Consider the following 14,298-nt stretch of genomic DNA (forward strand, 5'->3'; position numbering starts at 1 on the left):
ATTAACTTCTTTCATCTCATCAACATGTATCTTCACTTGTGTACATGAAAAAGATTGTTACCACTGAGATTAAACCCCAATGCCCTAAAAACTGCTGCTTGAAATCGCTAATCAAAAAGCTTGTATAACGTATATGCACAAAGTGACTGGGGGTTTTGTACTAACTGGCGTGACGGCAGCACAGTGGAAGTAGGCCGGCTCAGGCATCATTGCTGGTAGTTTACTCCACTGGAAAGTTTGCAGGTTGATCTTCCACAGATCAGCTAAAATCAACTCCCCGTTGTAGCCTCCACAGATAAATACATCTACAGCAGAAAAAAAAAAAAAAAAAAAAAAAGAATGGTTAGATACGGTTTATGTAGCTGTACATGTGTCAGCCGGCAGGGAGTTACTCTCAAATCAGTTTAACATAATGGAGGATGGGATACCAATTGAAAGGAGTGCCTGTTTATCTTTGAAGCAGTTGATTTTTAATCCGGTGATATTAGCTGCACGGTGTTATTAAAAAGTTCTCACCATTTCGTATTTGTACACAGCTATGGCATCTCCTAGGAGCAGGATACCCTGTCAGAAGCACATACATTTTAGAATGGTATGAAAGAGAACAAAACAGGCTTAGTTAATAATGAGGTGCAACAAACAGACCTATTTTGTCATGAGGTTTAGTTGTAAGCTCCTCCCAAGAATTGGTCTCCAGATTGTAAGCATGTATCTATTAAAAAAAAATCCAATATTTAGTGTTTCGTGCAGTGATAAAGATAGATTTGGCTTGTGTACAAAACAACAAACTGTAATAAACATTTGAAATTTGAAATTCTGGCTGGCAGACAGTGATGTGTTTGGTGAGTATACGCTTATTGATAACTGGTACCTTGTCCAGAGGGTAAGATGTCCAGGAAGTTCCTCCTCCTAGGATGTAGATCCTCTGTCCGTCATGTGCTATTTCATGCCTGTACCTGTGACACGCATAATAGCCCGCCATGAGTTTGACTACACTGAAAATATTCAACGCTTGTTTTGATCCTGTGAGGCACATTCAGGCGTCATAAAGGCGTACCGTTCCTCAGGCAGGTCGTCAGGAGGGTTGTTGGGCTTGAGGTGGATCCACTCCCTGGTGGTCAGGTCCAGCCTGTGCAGGTCTGTGCTGTAGATGTAACCCGTTGTCCCTCCAAACACGTACAGGAAGCCGTTTATAATAACCATTGCCTGAAGGACGAAAGATATGAAGTAACAGGAAGTTTAAAAGTTTGCATATCCACTGGATTTAAAAAAACTCAAAATTAGTCTCTACAATACTTTAAAATCCTTCCAAGAGAGCAATCACATGATAGGGTGATTTATGAGGTTACCTGTCCATAGATTCTGTTGGGCTTCTTCCCCCGACAGTTGAGCAGTGACCATCGCTTGTACTTCACGTTACAAACATGTACGTCATTGCCGTTATTTTCACCAAAGGGGATCCCGGTGCCGCCGAACACCAGGAGGTTGTTGCCGTGCAAAACAGCTGAAGAGACACAGCAACACCAAACTCAATTTCCATACACATTTTTTGTATACAATACTAAAGATAAGTATCAAAAACTCTTAGATACACAATGTCTCACCTGACATAGACGCCAGCTCTGTGGGCATATAGCCTTCTGTTTGAATCTGCTGCCAGCAGCCGGTGGCAAAGTGGTACCTCCAGAGCTCCCTGAACAGTGGATAGTCTTCATTCTCTGAGCCTCCTGACTCATCATAGTCAGGGTTGTACCCTCCAAACACATACAGGTTAGTGTTGTCAGCAACGCAGCGATGCCCACTGCGGGCGGGGGGAGTACGATGACCTGGAGAGGGAGGAACAACGTTTGACAGGATGAGGAGAGAGGGAGCGTTCTAACAGAGATACTAGACAGACAAGATTAACATCCACACAAGAAGCTACAAATCACCACTACGAGTTAAGTCAATATGCAAGATAAAGTCAGGTGAAGTAAAGTAAATATCACTGATTATATTTACTACAAAATCTGACTGAACCTGAAGAAAATAGGCACATTCATTATGCACTTCAGGGTTTTTCAGAAGATCCTGAATGTGGAGTCATCACATTGTGTAAACATGACGAGGATCTGCTTTGTAAAGCTAGGCTAAGTTGTTCACATATTAATTTGTCCTTCCTTGTCACAGAATGCTGAAGGATATCCCAGCATGCCTTGATGGAAAGCATACATTGCTGGGCCCCGTGTGTTACTGGCTTTGACAAATGTAAGAATGTATCTGTGACACAAAAACAGAGCAGGACCAGGATATGTACTGAAGATATAGAAACATTAAAATCTAATAGCAACATACAAATTTTAGGGATCAAAGAGGAGTCAATCTTTCCTGCTAATAGTTTACCATAACCTGCTTATGACGCTATTCATTTTGTAACATGTATTATCCTGGATATGGGGGCTAACAAGCTGATAAAAGATAAACAGGCAGAACAGCTGGACGTTGCTAGCTTGGACGTTTTGCTTAGCAATGAGAGCACTTGAAGCTAAGTTTAAATTGTTACTGTGCACGAGCGACATCGAATTCGGCCGCTGTGGAACTCATTCCCACGGTATTTATTTGGCTGGCCACATGTGCCAACGTTGAGTTAGAACTTGTAGTTAGCATGTATTGCTAATGTTGTTGACCGACCTGCTAATGTCTCACGGTGCGGCGGCCTGTGTGTCAGTTTCTCGAATCTATTCAGCTGGTCTGGACTGCGAGCACCTTCAGCGTCCGACATCGTTTCCCTTTACAATCCAGTCCTGAAGAACGTCACATTAAATAAAAGCAACATTTGCTAAAGTGCTGATAAAACATAATAAATATTTTCACATCTCAGTATGAAGCCATTCACAATTTTTACCCCCCGGCCGTAAGACACTTGACCAATCAGAGGGCTTGTTATTAGGACGTGGCGTCATCGATGATGGGCGGGACTGCGGTAGATGCTAGATCGGATCCGCTAGACGTGTCGGCGTCGAAGGACGTGCCTTGTGGTCCGCCTTATTCCGCCTCTGATTGGCTTACCCTGGAATTCTTACCCTAACGATACACACACATGAACCCAAATGAACCATAGACGTCGACCATTCTAGCAGATGCGATTTAGGATCTACCTTGGAATGCGCGTTCCTGTCTTCAAACGACAGTTTTAGTATTTGTCAAAGTGCGTATCCAATACCGTAGTCCACGGCCTTGGAAATGTTCTATAACTGTGGAAGATCAGATGTGCCATGATCTTCAAAAAGCCTTTAACAGCGACACGTTCGTCAAGCTGTGCTCATTGAACTTTGAAAGAAAAAAAACTTTTGGACAAAGACCAGAGCCTTCCTTGGCAATAGCCTACTGGATCTTTGATCCAAGGGATTGGCCTAAACTCAAGAGGCTCTTTTTTTGATTGACTGAATAACTTTGAACCATAGAAATAAAATACCATTTTTGATTATGTTGTATTTCTATGCAACTATGCACGTTCATCCCCCAACACTTTCCTCGCATGGGAATTTAATAGATTTGCACATTTTCATCGGTTTTTGTTTTGTTTCTATTGCGGATTTGTGTATTGATTTTAATCTTGAAGACATTCTCCTTATTTGTCCTAAACTGTAAACTTAGCTAAAAAAAATAATAAAGTCTTAAAAAAGAAGAAGAAACTATTCAAGAAAGCATTCTTTGCAAAGTTATTGTGTGTGTGAAGACAGACTGGCTGACAAGTAGGCCCTAACTGATATCTACTTGCAGTTATTGTCTATTTAATGTTGTAATTAGAACCCCTGCCTGATTGTTTTTTTCTTTATATTTTTCAATTGTGAAGAGGGAGAAATACCATTCCTGGGCTGTGGGTGGCAGGGGGTTCTTTTGTTCCCTTTATTGGCTTTTTCCTGTGTGTGCTTTTTGTTCATGGAAAAACGGCTATTTTATTCAATAAAAACATCTTTAAAAAAGGGACGCATTTCATCTAACAAAATACCAAATGTGCATTAAAGGGTAGCGTGTTCAGTGTAAACGGGAAAAAAACGGTACGTAATCCTGTTTTAAATAAAGCAACGTTATTTCATTCTGTCAAATGAGATATTTTCATATCTCGCGTTATCTGATCAATAATTCCTACTTGATTAATAACATGCCGATGATAGAAACGTCTACAAAAGGTGCTGACAGTGAAGAAGTCACGCAGCTTCGGGGAGCTCGGTAGGGGGCTGTGGTTGGGCCAAAGCGGAACGATTGGTTTCAGGTTTTATTTTCCGGGGGACCACAGAGCCGATCATGGCGACTCTCGGCGGCAGTCGTGGGGATCGTCTCGGCAACACTAATCAACCAAATTCTTCTTTTGCATCTCCAGAGAAAGTTCGTGAACTTCTTAATGCAGGAGTGTCCTCAACAGATACCGGATCCAACAGGTGCAATTTTTTGTTTGTTTTTAACAATCGCACGCTATTTAGATTTATACTGGCCGGAGAGCAAGTTGACATTAGCTAATTTGGTTAGCCACTTAGCCTGGAAGCTGTGCTATTTGAGCCGCCTTCCCTCAGAGTTATTTCAAGAGGGACGAGTCTCTACGGATTTTGGAGCTTGTAGGCCTGGAACGGGTGTTGTGGACACCTTTGCTAGTCTGGCTTGTTATTAGTCCATCTAACAGACAGATTGGTATTGGTAGTTATTGTGCTATCGCTCCTGTGCGTTGTTGGCATTAAAGATGACCAAAGTTTTAATGCTACGCGTACTCTATTAGTCTGCTATTCATTTCTGGAGAATTGCCCACTTGCTGCCCAGCCATCAAGGCCAATACAGACAGACAGACAGACATTAATTTAGCGGACAGATCTCGGTGAGCAGCAAAGAAGAATCGAGCTGCTATTCATGGTTTTATCTCAATTCGCAAGTTCCATTCAGGTGAAATGTTTAACTGCATGGATGTTACTGCGATTTCTATTCTATTCAATCTCTAATTCCTATTACCAGCAATTAACTAACTCACCACTTACTATTTGTTTAATTGAAATTGGTAGGTCTGCAGCAAGCATTCCTGTATAGTGGTACAAGTGTTGAGTGAATTAGGAGAAAATGTACAGTACATACACATAATTTAATCAATTGCTAATCCATTTTTTTTTTTTACCGTTCAAATGATAAGTAAGTGTGTTGAAACTGAAGATGTTTTTTTTTTTTTTTTTCCTTTTATGTGGATTTCAGTGGACAAGGAAATGTGAAAGTTCTGGAAGTAAAAAGCAACACTCAAGCACCCTGCGAGGCTACAAACAAAGAAGCCTTCTTCTCAAGAGTGGAATCCTATTCCATATCCTTTCACTTGTTTTGACCTTTTGACCCAGTTAAAAGCATCCAGTTTTTTACATTATAAAGACAGCACTTGTCGATCTGTAATTTTGATATTTTTTGATACTTCACGTATGAAGAGACTTAGATGATCCATGTGGGAAGCGTATAGATATCTACTTTCATTCAGAGAAATAATAAATACTTGTTTTGTGTCTGAGTGAAATTTTCCTTAGCATAGCACTGTTTGAAATGGGCAGGCAAACCCCGCACACTGTCCCCTCTGATGTGCGCCAGATATGGCTGGATCAACGTAGGCTGTGATATGCTCAAGTGCTCCAGCTGCCAGGCTTTCCTTTGTGCATCACTACAACCAACTTTAGACTTTGAAAAATGTGAGCAAAACTTAAGTAACAGCAAAAATACAAGGGCACACTTTTTTTATTTTGGCAAGATAGGTCCAGTCACGATGATGCCAGTCTGCCAAAAGTGGAAGGTCAAACAACTCTACTTGTTTCTTTTAGATGGATCCCGCATTGAAGAGATATCGAGGCAGCTTCAGACGCAGCATGAGAAGTTTTGCCCCTGGCCTGACTTTCCATGCCCAGGTAGGAGCAAGCATTTTGTATTGCATGCATACACCAACAAAGGGATCTATACCATGACCACGTCATTTCAGCTGAATTAACCCTGAGGATCCACTTGATGGTTAAGATACATGTTGTCATTTCAGAGCGTTTCTGGCAGGTTCCAGCCTGTGAACCATCGGCACTTCTCACTGCCTTCTTGGAGCGCTTCCAGAGCACTTGTCTCATTGCACAGCAGCTGCCTGCCATGAAGCCGGAGCAGCTAAAGTCTATGGTGAGGCAGAGTCTTGGAAACTGACAAAAATTAAAATGAACATTTTTCCTATTACAGAAAATCCTTGGAAGAATGCTTCCAGGAAATGATGTTAACGGCAGTCAGATTCTTTCGAGAAAATATTGAACTTTACGTGTGGATGTATTCAACAATTAGAAAACATAGCATTTTCAGTTGTTCACATATTACTAATTTCCCCTGTTTCATTGCAGTCTTTGACTGAGGATGTAATCGGTGTCATACTGCAGCTGATCGAGGACGAACAAAAGAGAACGGGACGTTCTTCATGTTCTGAACCTTTGGCTGTCCAGGTGGCTGCATGCATTGTTTCTCTCTGTGGCTGGGCTGCAAGGTGAGATTGAACTACCCTTTTGCTCTGCATGACTCTTCAATACACTTTACACTTGCTCAATACATTTTCTAGTACACACAACTTGATATTGCCATGAACTAGAGTAAGCAAACACATGAGCTAATTTCCAATGTCGATTCAATTGTCAATGATGTACTAGCTGTGAAGTATAGGGGAAGTAATTTAGGAAACATTTTTAACAGCTCCACCTGATCAAGATGTCTGAGCCATGGATTTCTCTGTCTTAGCCCAGCTTTGCATGCCATGAACCTGCCCATCCTCACCTGCGCATACTGTATGCGCAAGGTAGGTTTGTGGAACTTCCACCAGATGGAGGGAAATGGAGGTGATGAAGATGCCTCAATAAACGCTGAAGGCCCCTCTGCTCAAGCAACAGGTCCTGCCTCTGCAACCACGCATGAGGGCCAAGGGGACCCGTCTGCTTCGGCCTCAGCCTCCCCCGCCACAACTCCATGTCGCATGAAACTGAGGAGCCAGGACTCCACCCGCTCTGACCAGGCAAGCTTTAAGCAAATGAAGGTGGACCAGCTTAATAAGCTAGGCTTATATGCATAGGTTAATGCTAAGCAGAATTACTTTATTCTATGCACAACAATGGAAAGTGTACTGGGTTGCTTTTTTATTTTGCTCTGATGTGTGTTACAGAGTGAGGGAACCACCTCCCCTGTGTCTTTGCGTGCGCGAAGCAGAGACTCACCAAGCCCCAGTGAAGAGCCCCCAAGTCTTTTGCCCAGGGGAAAAAGGTCTGCAACTCGCAGTAGAGGACAGGGGGACGCCTCTGGGACTGATGGTGCTGCAAGCCTGCAGCACCCTCCTAAACGCCTGTGCCTGTCATCAGTTGGTGGTCCTGTAAGAACTAACAATACTGCTTATTTCACACTTTTTTTTTTTTTTTTACTGTTTTATTATTGCACAGGACTCCATAACTTTTAATACAGTGCTGCGTGGTCATTAAGTTAATGTTATGAGAGTAATATCAATGATTGTAACACAAGTCAAGATAGGGCTGCACTCATCACATTTCAATTCTTACCTCTATGCAATCTGATTCTTGCATGACAGATTTTGCCACATTTACATTAGCAAAGAGATCGCTTCATCAAAGTCAGTGCTCCTAGTTTCTTTATAAGTAGCATCAGTAAATGGCAATGATGATGAAAGCACCTAGTTTGAAAGCAGTGTTTTGTCATAATCACAGCACAATAGGTTAACACTACACATTTGTCCAAACACCTGGAATGTCATCAAATAATATCCACATACCTGACAAGCTCTCAAAGCCACACAGACATCACAGATGCTATATCTTGATCCAGACATAGTTTCCCTAAGACTCATGAGAGAAACATTTCTAAACTCAAGTTTGAGTGGAAAAAAAACAAAATTCTCACTTAATCCAGTATTTGACACACCTAATTCAAGGCAAGGCTGTATAACCAATATCCTAATTGGTATTTTAGGATGGGCTCCTGCACAAGAATGTATTTGACCCCCTCGCTCAGCACAGAGACTGGTGTCCCTGGATCTCTGCGGGAAAGGAGAATGTGGATCCGGGGGAAAACCCCGTTTTGGATGGCGTCTCAGAGCTCAATCAGCAGGGCTGGAAGGCTGCTCTTGACCTCCTCATGCCCATGAAGAAGAACTCCAGTACAACAGGAGGCAGTCCAGGACAGGCAAGTCAAGACTTATGAAAGATTCAGGATTTTTATTTGCCATTTGTGCATACACCAAACATTGCAGGCACATAGGCATTCTTGTGCAGGCTCTTTGAGCCAAGTAAAATGAGTTAAGGGCAAATAAACTTTTCATTTTAAAACAGAAATGACCTCATCAAATCCTCTGGAAAAAGCATAGCAATACATGCATGGTCATGCTAATTTCAGTTTTTTTGTTTATTACTGTTACCACTTGGCTTTGTAGCGTTAATTTAAACAATATGTGACCTTTTTTTCTATTCTCTCTTTCCTCCCAGGGCCCTAGGGACAAGTCTAAAAGGGTGTTTGCTATATTCCGTCAGTGGCAGGTATCCTCCTCTCCGTCTCAGTAGATTGTTTCCATCCAAACAGCATCACAACACTGAACTGATGAACAGACCTACCCTCTTTTTGCGTGGTACGGAGTCCGTAGTACCAATGACAGGAGTGTCATATCATATCAATGTATGCCATCGTTTTTGAAGTCAGTGTTTCTGGAGGGAAAGGAAGGTGATTGGGTCTATAGGCAAATGAGTGTCTGCTCTTTAAACAGTGAAATATGTGAAGGATGCCTGTGTGGCTTTAAAACCTTTGACTTCATCAAAATTTAGATGTGCAGATATTGGGGCCTCTTTAGGCCGTGTATAATGTGTGTACATAAGTAGTCATTGAGTAATAGAACACATCTCAGTGTTGTTAATTGGCAACAAACAACTTACTATTACTATTTACCTCACATGAGGATTGCTGGGGTAGTCCTTCATGCCATTGTGGTAGTCTGGATTTCTGTTGGACAGGAGACAAGAATTCCCTTATCGTAAGAGAGGGCCAAATGGCTTGACACTGGAAAGGCAATGTTTACCTTCAATGTATCGTGAGTCATTTTGGGAATGGTCAATTTTTAACCTGAGATTAGCAAAAAAAACTGTGAGGAAGTCATTTTTGTGTGTTTACTGTTGTGCTTGAAGCTAACAGAACAAACAATCCTTTTTGGAGTAGTGAATTGTTTGTTTTCATTTCGTCAATCCTGATTACTGCAAGCAGGAAGAACTATGTGCCATGAATTTCAAACCTGTTTTGATTCAACTTCAGGATCCCTGTACTGCATTTTTGCCTTCCAGTGACACCTCATTGCTAATGCAGTCCTCCTTTTCTTGCATGTGCTTTTATCTTCGTAGTTTCCTAAAAGGGTTTAATAAAATGCTCTTCTGAAAGTTTGTTTCACTTTGCATATTGAACCTCTGATTAATTAGAAATGAGTACATTGTCAATACAAGGAAAATACATTAAATACATTCAGATATGCCTCTTGCAAATATTGTAGTACCCATTGTTGCAGCTTGCACAGTGACTGACTTCTGAAATATTTTTTTGTTTCTGTGATTTCACATAGTTGTAATTTGTGATAAGCTAATCTTTCCCAGTTGCTGCTATGTGTTACCTTTCAGCACTCATCGGCAGCCATTTTGTTGGCTGAAAACATTTTAGGAGGAAAGTTTCGCAAACACGGTATGTTCCTTGCAAATGATGATGGCAGTCTTGTTACAGCATCAGTTGTGGGGACCCGAGAAAAAAGCATTGGCTTTGATTAGGCTGTCTTTGTAGCAATTTTTAGCCATTCTAGTCTATTTATTGGGTTTAATTTCTATCCATTAATGATGTATATTTCAACCTCTGATTTGGCCATTTAAAAGGAAAAATGATAAATTAGCTGATTTAAGTTTTGTTTCCCTAAAAAGATTCAAAGATCTATGTGCAAAAACCTTTCCCCCACTGTTTGTATTGTTGGAAAAAGGCTTTCTTCCAAGGGTTGTTAGCTGTGGCCATACATTTTGAGTTATGTATCCTGCTATTCAGCACCTGGGTGTGTCCTGTAACATCTTGTGAAGAACTGGAAGACAGGCAGACCCGAGGCAGGGCCAGTGCCACAGCAATGAAAGCAGCCTTATTTGTAAAACCCTGAAGAATGTCTTTATAGATATGTTTCTTCTGTGTCTTGACATTTTTCTATTGCTTCTAAATCCCCAAATGTAAAATAAAAATGTAATTGGTATCAAACGGTACTTTAGCATGCAATTTAAGATACAAAACCAAAACCAGAGGTGTTCTAAATAAACTACAAAGATGAGCCATTTATGTTGACGTATGGTCGCAGATATATGACGTGGTCCGCGGAGGGATCCTAGCTTGTCAGAACGCTGAGAGCCAGTGAACAGCAGAGGTCCTAACGTTAGCTCAGCCTCAGCTACTCATTAGGACAGAGCCATTGAACTGAGAAGACGTTTGCTGTGAACATTTCTGAAAGCAAATGTTAACTTTCGGATAGTACCGTTTGCTGGACTGTCTAGCGTTTTGGGGGGCTAGCTTTCAGTTTACTTACTGGTGTTCTGCGGTGGAAATAGGAAAATGTCGTCTCCAAGTCCGGGTAAAAGGCGAATGGATACCGACGTGGTGAAACTGTATCCTTTCTGAACATAAACAACAGTCGCTCATTTGCTGTCTAGTCAGCTATGTCCTGATGTAGCTTTGTGGAAATGTGACATTACCAGACATAATTTTGTTGTTTGTTTGCCTTCGTAACCCAAAGCTGAAAGAGCTTTCATTATGAATGACTGGTGTTTTTGTGTAAACATTATTTTGCTAGCAAGCGAAGTGTTAGCTAGCTATTTATCTCCTTCGAACCTTCAGTTACTTATCGGGACAGCTGTGTTAGATAATCACATCGGTCCCATGTCCTATTTAGCATTTTTCCAACTCTATATATTGTAACGATAGCTGTCTAGCTTGCTGTCTAGCTATATTTGAAAATTACTGCAACAGCCCAACAGACTGACTAACGTCATTCTCCTTTTCCAGGAAGGTCTGTCATCTTGTTTCACCACCAATAGACCTGACAGCGATAGACTGTATTAACACCTTGACAATTTGGTTTCTTTGTCCAGCCTGTTGTCAGGGGAGTTTAGTCAAACTGCCCCTACACGTTGACACTGGAGCTTGTTTACATAACGTAAGGCTAACGTCAACTGAAAAATCCTGTTGTCTTTTGTTCTACTCTCGTAAAAACGTTGGCGTTATTGCAGAATGTATAGCATTCTGGGGCTTATTAGCTTTGCTTTGTAACCCTATCAAGGATTTTCTAATTGTGTTATTGCATCTGCCACTTGAAATGTTACCTTGTAACGCTGCTGAACTGGCTGGCTAGCCTGCTGGTTAATTTCAACATCAAAATGGCCACCTGTTCTGTGTGCCTCACTGTACCTCAGTGTTTGCAGGCAAATATATGGAAGGCTAACTTGTATCATTTTGTAGTCGTTGTAATTTTTTTTTTTTTTTTATAAATATTGGAGTGAACGTGACAGCTGTTAAGTGGGATAGCAGGTCTCATGAGCCTTCAGTCGTTTTCAATGAGGACTGCTTTAACTTTTTTCTATTTGTGTTCTGTTTTTCAAGTCGATGTCACCATGTTTACTTTAGTCCTGCTGATTTATTTGTTCAACTTCACTTATGGCTGACAGAGGGAGCTCTACATTGAAACTTAACTATTAATTTCCAGTCCATACAATGTTCTAGAAAACAGTATGAACAAGTAGTATTGTTATTGTCCCAGCTCGGTGGAAACCAGCTTAATGATTGGGTAGCTTGTTACTAGCCGGAAACCACAAGAGGGAGGGACTTAGAACAGCTGATGGGATGGTTGTACAGCTTAGTCAAATATGGGGCTAGAACTGGGCTGGTCAAAACAAACCAAAAACAAGGGGAAGTTGTCTCAACAGGGTCAACATAATGTTTAAAAAGAAAGTTTTAAAGTCTTGGTAGAACCTGATATTGAGGAATAACTGTATTCCTTAATTTAATGATCAAACTATCTGACTCAAGCAATACTGTGCATTTCATATTACATCCTGCCTAATACATCACATTGAAGTTGGAATATCAGTAGCCTATAGATACATTGAAGTAGCATTGGCTGCAATTTGTGAGCACATCAACAAGGAAGGTGAATCTAGTTCTTTTTAAGATACATTTCTCGTTAATTTGGCATGTGACCTAAGGCATTGTATTATGTCTGCTAAGTAACGGTGCTTGTTTGAGCAAGTTTATGCTCCCCCACTTGACTTCTAACATTTTGGCCTATGGCAGCCACGACACAGTGGTGAAGCAGACAGACCAAGAGCAGCACACAGACACGCAACCTTGCAGTAGTAGTTCACCCCTCTCCTTCCTGAGCTACTTTACTGACAGGCAAAAGCAGGTTTGCTGCATGCCACCTGCCCAATTCCATGCAATGACTCTGTTTGTTTTATGATACCATGAGAGAGCAGTGGTCAGCGAGTGTTGAGGAAGACAGCCATGTGCATTTAAGTGTAGGTTTGCAGAGTTGGGATTTACAGGCTTATATAGCACATAGGTTCACTGCTGACTTGAACCGTCTTGTTGGGTAGGGAGGTTCCAGGTTACTGTTATGGGAAACAGACCCTTCCTTCTGTTTGTGTCCCTAGAGCAAAACTAGCAGCAACAACCTCCTCTCTGTGCTCTCTATCCCTGCGTCTCCCCCCTGGTGTAACCAAAACCCCAAACTTGCAGGAGGGGCTTCTTTCTTATGGGCTGACACTGAGAGCCCTAACACATTAATTTGCTGTGGTCACCGGAGAGCTGAGAATCTAGAGCGTTGGCCATAAGGGAATTTATGAAAATGAATGTCAGAATCACCTCTGTATGTCATATCAGTGGGTTAAAGCTTTGTCCTAAGCCAGGCCCATGGATGGCAGCCTGTTTTCTGCACCAAATGTGCAGTCTTTGTATTAGCATGCCAGTAGCCTAAACTAGTCATGAGTGTCAAGAGAACACTTATTTATTGTCCAATTCTTGCCAAACTGTAGTCCTAAACCTTAAACTGGACTTATTCTCCAATGACGTGCATACCCTTTGGCCACTGACTATTCAGTCTTTCTCTTGGATAGGTTGCTTTAATTTTGGAACACAGTGTTCTTGAACATAAGTCTAAGTGTTGTGTCATTCCAAAGAGCTTTACATTCAATTAGTTCTTCTGTGGGGTTGACTGTGGGGTTGACTGCACATACTGTGTTGGTAGTTGGTAGTGCTATTATTTGCATGTTTTCATCATTCTACTTGTTTTGCAAATGATTTTAAGCAGTAAGCTGCTGGAATTTGAGCACAGGTAGGTTGCAAAGGACTAAGCCTATTTTGAATATTAACATAGGCTCTTGCAGTGTCTTGCCTATGGATTTGAATGGGAAAGAAAAGGAAATGTGTAACATCTGTACAGCAGTTTATATTTAGTCAAGAATGACCTGAAGAAGACATGTTTGTACAAATGTGTACTTTTATTATTTGTCTGTGGTTGCCTTTATAATGTGTGTGTGTGTGTGTGTGTGTGTTTGTGTTTGTGCAGTGAGGCTTGAAAGGTTGGGCACCCCAGGTAAAATTTTTGTATTAATGTACATAAAGAAGCCAAGAAAAGATGGAAAAAATCTCTAAAAGGCTTCAAATGACAGATTAGACATTCGTATAATATGTCACAAAAAGTTAGATTTTATTTCCATCATTTACACGTTAGAAATAAAAGAAAACAAAAAACTGGCGTCTCCAAAAGTTTGGGCACCCTGCAGAGTTTATAGCATTCCCCACCCCCTTTGGAAAGCTGAGACCTGACGGTGTCATGGATTGTTCTCAATCATTGTCTGGAAAGACCAGGTGATGTCAATCTTAAGGTTTTAAATGCCCAGACTCATCTGATCTTGCCCCAACAATCAGCACCATGGGTTCTTCTAAGCAGTTGTCTAGAAAACTGAAACTGAAAAAAGTTGATGCTCACAAAGCAGGAGAAGGCTATAAGAAGATAGCAAAACGTTTTCAGATGCCAGTATCCTCTGTTTGGAATGTAATTAAGAAATGGCAGTCATCAAGAACAGTGGAAGTTGAAGCGAGATCTCGCAGGATTCTGAGAAAAGCAAGTCAAAACCCATGTTTGACTGCACAATCCATCCAGAAAGACCTGGCAGACAGTGGAGTTGTGGTACACCATTCCACTATAAAGAGATACTTGTACAGATA

At 41.3% G+C, this 14,298-nt stretch overlaps 3 protein-coding genes across 3 annotated transcripts in view; 2 read left to right on the forward strand and 1 right to left on the reverse strand.

The window, feature by feature from the left end:
* The window catches only part of klhdc10 (kelch domain containing 10), a 5,119-nt gene extending 2,184 nt beyond the window's left edge, over positions 1 to 2,935 (reverse strand). Inside the window, exons 1-8 of the mRNA XM_032505402.1 lie at positions 2,671 to 2,935; positions 1,605 to 1,826; positions 1,350 to 1,504; positions 1,058 to 1,206; positions 872 to 956; positions 646 to 712; positions 517 to 564; positions 166 to 305 (exon numbers count right to left, since the gene is read on the reverse strand). Of these exons, the coding sequence (XP_032361293.1) occupies positions 166 to 305; positions 517 to 564; positions 646 to 712; positions 872 to 956; positions 1,058 to 1,206; positions 1,350 to 1,504; positions 1,605 to 1,826; positions 2,671 to 2,761 (957 nt within the window). The 5' untranslated portion in view covers positions 2,762 to 2,935. The remainder of the gene's footprint in view (positions 1 to 165; positions 306 to 516; positions 565 to 645; positions 713 to 871; positions 957 to 1,057; positions 1,207 to 1,349; positions 1,505 to 1,604; positions 1,827 to 2,670) is intronic.
* Positions 2,936 to 4,176: 1,241 nt separating this feature from the next.
* zc3hc1 (zinc finger, C3HC-type containing 1) lies at positions 4,177 to 9,437 on the forward strand. The gene is made up of 10 exons (XM_032504992.1): positions 4,177 to 4,421; positions 5,215 to 5,317; positions 5,540 to 5,690; positions 5,820 to 5,903; positions 6,029 to 6,156; positions 6,369 to 6,508; positions 6,757 to 7,027; positions 7,175 to 7,378; positions 7,990 to 8,202; positions 8,502 to 9,437. Exons 1-10 carry the CDS (start codon positions 4,288 to 4,290, stop codon positions 8,574 to 8,576), a joined length of 1,503 nt encoding a protein of 500 aa, XP_032360883.1. The 5' UTR covers positions 4,177 to 4,287; the 3' UTR covers positions 8,577 to 9,437.
* A 966-nt stretch (positions 9,438 to 10,403) lies between these two features.
* ube2h (ubiquitin-conjugating enzyme E2H (UBC8 homolog, yeast)) overlaps positions 10,404 to 14,298 on the forward strand; it is a 25,563-nt gene continuing 21,668 nt past the window's right edge. Inside the window, exon 1 of the mRNA XM_032504993.1 lies at positions 10,404 to 10,682. Within this exon, the coding sequence (XP_032360884.1) occupies positions 10,630 to 10,682 (53 nt within the window). The 5' untranslated portion in view covers positions 10,404 to 10,629. The remainder of the gene's footprint in view (positions 10,683 to 14,298) is intronic.

The sequence above is a fragment of the Etheostoma spectabile genome, chromosome 23 (genome assembly GCF_008692095.1).
Source record: "Etheostoma spectabile isolate EspeVRDwgs_2016 chromosome 23, UIUC_Espe_1.0, whole genome shotgun sequence".
In the NCBI taxonomy this organism is placed as follows: domain Eukaryota; kingdom Metazoa; phylum Chordata; class Actinopteri; order Perciformes; family Percidae; genus Etheostoma; species Etheostoma spectabile.